The 9,047-nt window shown below is 45.7% G+C and overlaps 1 protein-coding gene across 1 annotated transcript; it reads left to right on the top strand.

Moving 5' to 3' along the window:
- The first annotated feature begins 1,721 nt into the window (after positions 1-1,721).
- Positions 1,722-8,663, top strand: LOC149314410 (myoblast determination protein 1 homolog). Its single transcript, XM_089523452.1, has 3 exons — positions 1,722-2,377; positions 6,510-6,588; positions 7,630-8,663. The coding sequence occupies exons 1-3, from the start codon at positions 1,802-1,804 to the stop codon at positions 7,887-7,889; spliced, it is 915 nt and encodes a 304-aa protein (XP_089379578.1). The 5' UTR covers positions 1,722-1,801; the 3' UTR covers positions 7,890-8,663.
- Positions 8,664-9,047: the final 384 nt, after the last annotated feature.

The raw sequence follows: 9,047 nt of genomic DNA, 5'->3' as shown, positions 1-9,047 counted from the left end.
CAGTCGTCCCCGTCCTCCTTCGCTCACGGGCCTTTTACATTTATTTTATTTTATTGGTTCCTGTTCCTTGAGACCGAAAACAAGAATTAAAAACTACAACAAAATTAAATTAAGAGCGGTTGGCGCGTAAACCAGAGGATGAGGAGCTGGAAGAGATGATGGCGCTTGCTTAATACACTTCACCGCGGGATGCGAAAGCACGAGACTACTATACAATGCAACCAAAAACGTGCTTATTTTGTTTGAAAAGGCGGGAAATCGCGGGGAGGTGGCACAGAACGAAATAAATACCACAAACGTTCCCCCGGAATCGTTTCCAAATTGGATGGAGGGCTAGACGCCTTTCACAAACGGCTGGGAAAAGTTTCGAAACGCCCAAGTTCCCCCTCGAGACCCCTCCGTCTCACCCCCCCTTCCTTCCTTCCTTCCTTCCTTCCTTCCTTCCTTCCTTCTTTCCTTGGAAAACTGGAGACTGTTTTTTGTCTACACGGTTTTCCACATTTTTTGTTTGTTTGTTTCTGACACCGGCTGTTTATTTTAGGCCGAAGGACGAGTCGGTTCCTCTTGGAGAGAAAAGGGAGAAAAGAAAAGACCAACCCTTGAACGGAGCAAGGCAGAGAAAGAAAGAAAAAGGAAGGAAGGAAGGAAAAGAAAGAAGGAAAGGAAAGAAAAAAGAAAGAAAGAAAGAAAGAAAGAAAGAGGAAGGAAGGAAGGAAGGAAAGAGAAAGGAAGGGAAAAGGAAGGAAAGAAAGAGAAAGGAAAAAGGAAAGAAAGAAAGAAAGAAAGAAGAAGGAAGGAAAGAAAGAGAAAGGAAAAAGGAAAGAAAGAAAAAGAAAGAAAGAAAGAGGAAGGAAGGAAGGAAGGAAGGAAGGAGAAAGGGAAAAGGAAGGAAAGTCGGAAAGAAAGGAAGAGAAAAAAAGGAAGGCAAGAGGCCCTTTGGCTTTGCGCTCAGCCTTCCTGGCTCCCTCTTCCTTGCTCAGGGGTTCAGGAGGCCCCCTCAGGGCTGAAGAGCAGGGCTTTTCAAGCAGTGGCTCCCCGACTCTGGTCCTCCAGAGGTGGGCTCCAGTTCCCAAAGGTCCCCGCTGCAGGGCTCCTCTGGAGAGCCAAAGGCTGGGAGCCACTGCTTGAAAAGGCCCTTCAGCCTTGGAGGGCCACCTCTGAACCGAGGGAAATAAACGGAGAGGACGCAAGGAAAGCTGAGGGCAGAGCCTGTCTTTCTTTCTTTCTTTCTTTGGCTTGCTGCATTCAAAGGTTTGTCTTCCCGGCTCTTCCTTTCCCCTCTCGCTTGGCCTTCTTCTGGGGAGACCAAGGAGGCGGGGGTCCACCTTCTATCCCCCTGAGTCCAAAGCTGTTGGCGGCGCTCTGACATTGGCCCAAGCGTTGCCTCCCGCTTTTGCCCGACGGGGCGAGGCCGGCGTCTCTCTCTCTCTCTCTCTCTCTCCGCCAGCGCCGTCCAATGCCTGCCCCCTTCTCTCCGCGGGGCAGGGGGAGCGGCGCTGTCCGTCCCCCGAAAGCCCACCCGCCGCACGTCGGGGATAAATAGGAGGGACGGGATGATATGCAGCCCAGGAAAGGGGGACCCGGCGGCGGCGGCGGCGGAGGCAGCGGAGGCTCCTTTCCTCCCGGCTGGGCTTTGAGCGGGGCTGAGGGGGACCAAGGACGGAGACCCCCGACAGAAGGGAGCTTGGACGGTTCTGGCCCCGAAGCCCGCTTTTTCTTTCTTTTCCTCTTTCCTTCTTCGGGGTGGTGTCTCTCTCTCTCTCTCTCCCTCACTCCCTCTGCCTCCCCCGCCGCCCCTCGGATGGACGTGCTGGGCCCCATGGAGATCCCCGAGGGCTCCCTCTGCTCCTTCTCGGCGGCCGACGACTTCTACGACGACCCTTGCTTCAACACCTCGGACATGCACTTCTTCGAGGACCTGGACCCGAGGCTGGTGCACGTCGGGGCCCTGCTGAAGCCCGAGGAGCAGGCCGGCGGGGGCCCCCATCACCACCACCCGCACCCCCCGGGGCACGAGGACGAGGAGCACGTCCGGGCTCCCAGCGGGCACCACCAGGCCGGGCGCTGCCTGCTCTGGGCCTGCAAGGCCTGCAAGCGCAAGACCACCAACGCCGACCGTCGGAAGGCGGCCACCATGCGGGAGCGGCGGCGCCTGAGCAAAGTCAACGAGGCCTTCGAGACCCTCAAGCGCTGCACCTCCACCAACCCCAACCAGCGCCTGCCCAAAGTGGAGATCCTCCGCAACGCCATCCGCTACATCGAGAGCCTCCAGGCCCTGCTCCGCGAGCAGGAGGACAGCTACTACCCGGGCCTCGTCGAGCACTACTCCGGCGACTCCGACGCCTCCAGCCCCCGCTCCAACTGCTCCGACGGCATGGTGAGTGAGCCAGCCCTGCCTCCTGCTCCCCAGGAGCCCCTTCTGGAGCCCCCAGGAGACAACGGAGCTCCAGAACTAGCTGCCATTTGGAGCCTCGCTTTTGTTTGAGCCTTCTGTCAGAAGGAATCCCAAAGCCTCCTCCATTTTGAGACTCACTAAGAGCTCTTTTTCCAGAATCGGTCCTCCATTTCACCTGTCCAGGAGGGAGCCCAAGACATCCTCCCTTTAAGAAGAAGTCTGCCTTGGCATTCCTAGGCATGCTTTTAGCTTTAACTGGGCCAGGTCCTCCTTGCATTCCCTCTGGAAGGAAAGGCTTTCTCTTTCTCTTGCTCTTTCTCAGCCATCACTGAGGGTGCTAAAGGTCCCCCAACAAGAGACAAAGTGGGTTTTTAGAGTGGCTTTTGTGTGCCTTTAAGTTATTTTTTCTAACTTATGGAGAACCCTATGGAGAACTTATGGAAAACCAACTTATGGAGAATCCTATCATACGGTTTTCTTGGCATTTTTTTTTTCAGAAGGGGTTTGCCATTGCCATCCTCTGAGGTGGAGAGAGAGTGACTTTTCCATGGCCAAGCTGGGATTCAAAACCTGGCCTCCAAAGTCATAGTCCAGTGCTCAGACTTGGTGTCAAATCTCCACTTGAAGCTCATTCAGTAACCTTGGGCCCAGCCATTTTCATTCAGCCTAAGCAGGCTTGTGAGGATCAAAATTAGGTAGTTCACTCCACCTAATGAGCCAGCATGGTATGGTGGTTTGAGCATTGGGTTATGATTCTGGAGACCAGGGTTCAAATCCTGGCTCAGCCATGGAAACCCACTGGTTGGCCTTGGGCAAGTCACAGCCTCTCCCTCAGAGGATGGCAATGGTAAACCCCCTCTGAAGCAACTTACCAGGAAAACCCTAGGGTCTCCATAAGTTGGAAATGACTTGAAGGCACAGAACAACACCATGCACTTTGCCTTGAGCACTTTCAAGAAAAGGCACAATTGAAAGCTAAGAAAGAAATAAGATGGCAGTTCCACCACTTGTTGGGTTCTTTCCTCTCCTCGCCATGCATTGTTTTGCAGAAGGATGGTGGGAGGCCTTCTCCCTCTCTTAAGTCCAAGGAGCTCCAGAATTAGTTTACAATGTAGGTGTGTGAAGTCCTAAGACGTGATAGCCATGTAGGAAGAGTTCACTTCTCTTCTCACCACTCCTGGTTGTAATGGAGACTTCCAGACTGGAGAAACATCAACCCTGACCCCTGTTCTTAAAGAAAATAAGCTTCCAGCCCCTAAGCTTTCTCAGTGCCATGGAAGACAAGTGGTCATGCCTTGGACTGTGCTGTGCTGCTTGGGCTGTTTTTAGCACTATGAGCAAAGGGAAGACTTGTTTTCTACACTCTGGGTGGAGAAGAATGTCCAAGAGAATGTGTTTATGTGTCTTCTTGAGTCCTGAGCCTTGGTGCAGGGGCGATCCTGTTCCCAGAAGGGAAATAAGCCTTTTTCTGAAACCTGAGGCCCTGTTCACACTACATTACAGCACTATGATTCCACTTGGCTGCATCCTATGGGATCCTGGAACTGGTACTTTTAGGAGGCACTAGAGGAGCTCTCTGGCTAAGAATTATAAACACCCCTCCCTTGATTGGGAACCCCAGGATACCATAGGATGTCGCCATGGCGGTTAAAGTGGAATCATAGTATTATAATTGTATAATGTGAACAAGGCTCTGATCTTTGGTGATCTTGGCTCTTGGAAAGAGAGGAGAGTCTTCAGGCAGGTACAGAGCTTCTTCCTTCTTACTCTCTCTTTAACTCCCTCTGCCCGCATTCCCACAAGACTTCCCCATTATCCCCCCCCCCCCCACTTTCTGAGATACAGGATGCAACATCTTTCTTTAGAAACACTTAAAGTAATTAAAGTTTGGCTACCAGTCCTGAAGAACACCAAAACCAGGACTCAGCAAATGCAAATGAGAAACCACTTAGGGTCAGGGGCTTTCCCAGCAGACAATAATCACCAATTAGCAGACACTAATCCTCTTTTGCATTTCCTCCTACCCTGAGGAGGCCATCAACAACAGAACAATACACAGATTAACATGGGAATCACTCCTCCTTACCCAGGGTCACACAGTATTCTCTGAAGAAGCCATTCTCTGAAGATGCCAGCCACAGATGCTGCGAAACATCAGGAATAAACTCTTCTAGAACATGGCCACATAGCCTGAAAAACCCACAAAAAACCCATCTTTCTTTGTTGCTGTGGGTAAGGTATAAGGTTCCAGTTGATCAGAAGTGCAGAGGCAGTTTTCTCCAGCAGCCATGGTTGAACCGGATAGCCTTAAGAATAAGATTCACTGAAGTCAGTGAGATTTATTTATGAGTAAGCATGCATAAGATTTAACATAATGTCCCATGCCAGTTGAAAGAATTAAAACAGGGATCATAGCAGCTGTTCAGTAAACTGGTCATAGCTACAGATATAGCATTTTACTACCTCTGCTGCTACAAAATAACACTGCTTTTATAGCATCTTCCGTCTTCCCAGGTTAAAGTGCTTTTGTAAGAAAAGAGGACTTGATTCTTAGAGGAGGAAATTACAGGCCTTTTCTTTGTTTGTGGTACAGGCCTCTTACAGGATTTGGAAATGAGTTAGATAGCTCCCTGTAATATCTGATCACTGCTGTGTAACTATTCTGGTAAGCTGAATTGGACCTCCTGTCTTCTACCTGTTCAAATTCATATGCCCATCTCCACCATGGCAGTGGTAGTTAATATTACACCCAGATTTTATCCAGCCACCCAGGAATGGAGAAATCAAAAGTGGATACTGTTCTGTCAGGAGGAAGCAAATTAGTTAGAGGAGACTTATGTAAAGATGAGAAAGAAACTAGACAAGTATAATGTACAGGGCTCAGCATAGTTGTATACTCAGAAGTAAGCTCCACTGAATTCAGCGTGATTTACAGTTGAATATGTCTATAAAATTATAACTGTAGATAAATAAAATATATGAACTTAGTGGGACTTTCTTCTCCTTAGATAGATAACAGATTGGTGATGGTGTTTCTTCAAGTCATTTCTAATGTATTGTTATCCTAAAATGAACCTATCACAAGGTTTTCTTGACAAGATGAGGTCAGAGGGGAGTTGCCCTTGCCTTCATTTGGAGGCTGAGAAAGTGTGATTTGTCCAAGATCACCCAGTGGGTTTCCCTGCCCAAGCAGGTATGCAAATCCTGCTTTCCCAGTGTCCCAGCCACTACTCTAACCACACTGATTGCAGACTGCATGATATATTTAGGACTACAAAAGACTTGCTATTTCAGGGATGGCTATACCTAGAAGTGTATAGTATTGTGTATTGTATTATGCACGTTGCAGTGAAACCCCATGAGAAGCAGCGCTTGCATTAGCTGGTGGAATAGAAAGCCAAAAATGGACAGCGCGCACATGTACAGACAAGAGATTGGTGAGATACAGTACATATTAGGGGCAGAGGCCTGTAGAGAAACAGAAGGGGGAGGCAGAGGTTTTCTTCCAATCTGCTGCTTAACACTGGGAGCAGGAGATGTTTGTGTGTACTGGAATTCACTATCCAAGAATTAGGTCTGGCTTGTAGTTTCCTTGTATTTCATATTTGGATGAAAACTTGAAGGACAATGACAAAGGAGCGCACTTCTGTTTTAATCCCACTGTGCTTAAGGGCATGAGTTTCAGACTCTTTCTCAGTCATGAAGTTCCTTGGGCAGACCCATTGCCAGAGGCTTCCTCTAAAGAGCTCAGAAGACAGGAATTAAACATGCTGCATTTGTACTATCACTGGGTTTTTCTTCAGATACAGTTAAGACAAAAATGCATGTTATTCAACAGAAGGAGGAAATAATTTAAGATGGCTGTTTTTAAAAAGTGTAAGGCACCATTATTTAAAGGGCTCCATATCAATAAAGAGGAACAAAAAACTTTGAAGTGACTTGTATCCACTTGATAGTTAAAAGGCTAAGTGATTATACTTCTGTTTCCTGCACCAGATAGATAAAATGAAATGACAGGTGTGCAATTTTCACTGCCTGTGTAAACATGTGTTCACCTGGTTGCCTGGATCATGTTTCTGATCAAATGTTTTGGATTACTGGGTTTTCTTTCCAGATGGATTACAGTGGACCTCCTTGCAATTCCCGAAGAAGGAATAGTTATGACAGCAGCTACTATACAGAAACATTAAGTGGTAAGTGGCTACTTTGGAAGAAACAATAGATTTATGCTAGGTTAAGTTTTCTGTGCATTGTTTGTGCTCTTTGTAACTTGCATGTGGCTGTTATGAAGCAAATACTTCAAATCAAACATAGTTGCATTATTATGGTTAGGTATAAATTATTTTGATGAAGTCTTCCCCCTCCCCACAAATTACACTAGCTTGAATCCTATTAAGTAGGCCCAGAGAATCAGTTGTTGAGTGGTGAGTCAATACACAAGTAAGTCACATTTACTCAAATCAGGACTATGAATATGACTGAGGCCGTTATGGTTTTTAATTTTAAATTGTGAGTGGATTTAGTGACTGGATCCTTGGATTTAAACTTTAAATTATTTTGGCTGAGCTTTGCTTTCTAAGGTTATTATGTCACTTTTATTAATAGTTTATTTGGCATTAATTTTCCATTGGATCACCTTTCATAAAGCCTTGGGATTAAATTGCAATCCTGCAGATGTTTGTCTCATCCAACCCAATAAAACTTACTTTGGAGTAGGCAAGCACAGCACTGCACTTTTAGATGTGGTGGGAGCACAAGAGAGGGCCTTCTTAGTGACTTCTCCTCCACGTTGAAGCTTCCTCTCTAAGAACACAAAAATGCTCTCCCCCCCCCCCCCCCATATTACCCTTCTGTCAGCAGGCAAAGATTTTTATTCTAACTGGCTTTTAGAACTGAAGACATTTTAACAAAAATTGTGAAAGTTCTGTATTGTTTTAAAGTCCTTTTTAGAGTGTGTTTTTAATACGATTAATAGTTTAATATAGTTTTAATTTGACTGCTTGTATGTTTGTAATTGTAATCTCTTTAACATGTAAGCTGCTTTGAGTTCCAATCTTGGGAGGAGGGGGGATGTGTGATGAGGCACAGCTTGGCAAAACTACTTTTTTTGGACCACTACTCCCAGAATACCTCACCCCACATGGAAAAGTAACATTTTCCCAAGTGCTGGGAATCAACAACAACACCCCAGCCTCTTCTTGGTATTGCTTCTGAACCTGTCTCCTTGTCCTTAGATTCAAAGCAAGGGAAGAGTTCGGTTGTTTCCAGCCTTGATTGCTTGTCGAGTATTGTGGAGAGGATTTCAACAGACAGTACAGCCTGTCCAACCCTGCCTGCAGTTGAAAGTGGAACCGAAGGGAGCCCCTGCTCACTCCATGATGGGGCCAGCCTGAGCGACACTGGAACCCAAATCACCTCCCCAAATAGCTGTACTCAGCTCCCCCAGGAAGCTACCAGCAACAGTGCCAGCAACCCTATCTACCAAGTGCTATAAAGGCACTGCAGATATGATCTGCAGCCTTGGGACTGTTCCAAGCTAGCCAGCAAATAACACTTAAATCTGCTTTTCCAATGATTAAAAAAGACAACACTCATGGGTTGTTGGGCTTTTAAAAACCAGTTTTCTAATGTATCTAATAATTCCTTTCAAATATATATTTTCCAAGCTTGTATTACTTTAAAATACAGTGGGCCCTTGGTATCTGCTAGAGTTTGGTTCCAGGACCCCCATGGATTCCAGAATCCATGGATGTTCAAGACCCATTATATACAGTGAAATGCAGTCCTGCATATGAAATAGCAAAATCACAGTTTGGTTTTTGGATTTTTAAAAAATACTTTCCAGCCATGGATAGTTTTGAATCCATGGATGCAGAATCGAAGGTCAACTGTACTCTTATTTATTGGTTATAAACAAAAGCTATTTAATTTGTATATAGAGGAATTAGAATTGTGTGCCATGAAATGGCTAATGTCTAATCTGTACTTTAAAATGGGGGAAGACATTACTCTTCAGCAGTCCTTCACACAGGCTGCTTTACTCTTGTTTGATTTTAGTTCTGTTTAAGCAGTCTGAGTGGTTGGGATTATATCCTTTCTTTGCAATTTCCCTCAGAAATATAGCCATCCACATATATACAGAAGAGGTTGTGGACCATTTTTTTAAAAAAAGAATTATATACTTATTTTGTATACTTGTAAATAAGAGTTGCTTTGCAGAAAAAAAATTCCATCAAAACAAAAACAAAAATTTACATATTTAATGTTGCTTGGGTTGTTGTGCCAAATGTTAACTTTATATATATATATATATTTATACAATGTGGATGCTGAGAATGTTTTCAACAGTATTCTAAATAAAGTTCCTTATTTATAAAGCTGCTGGACTTACCTTAACTTTGGCTAGAGTTTTAGCATTCCTTTCAGCACAATATTAGTAAATCCATTTTTCCCATTCCCCAAGTTGCAGATGGTTCCCATGGGTTTCATGACAGCATTCTTGTGTACCCTCAAACCACAGTCAGGGGAAGAAGTCTGTGTGGCCATGGGGAGAGATCTTCCATGCATGTACAGCTTTATATGTGCAGCAGAGTTTTTTGATGGTGTTTTCGTACATGGCAGGGAGTTGTTCCGGATAACCCTTGTGGTTTCT

Source organism: Sceloporus occidentalis, unplaced genomic scaffold (genome assembly GCF_023333645.1).
Source record: "Sceloporus occidentalis isolate IW3139 unplaced genomic scaffold, rSceOcc1.0.p SCAF_4, whole genome shotgun sequence".
Classification (NCBI taxonomy): domain Eukaryota; kingdom Metazoa; phylum Chordata; class Lepidosauria; order Squamata; family Phrynosomatidae; genus Sceloporus; species Sceloporus occidentalis.
This window is presented reverse-complemented; position numbering and strand designations above follow the sequence as displayed.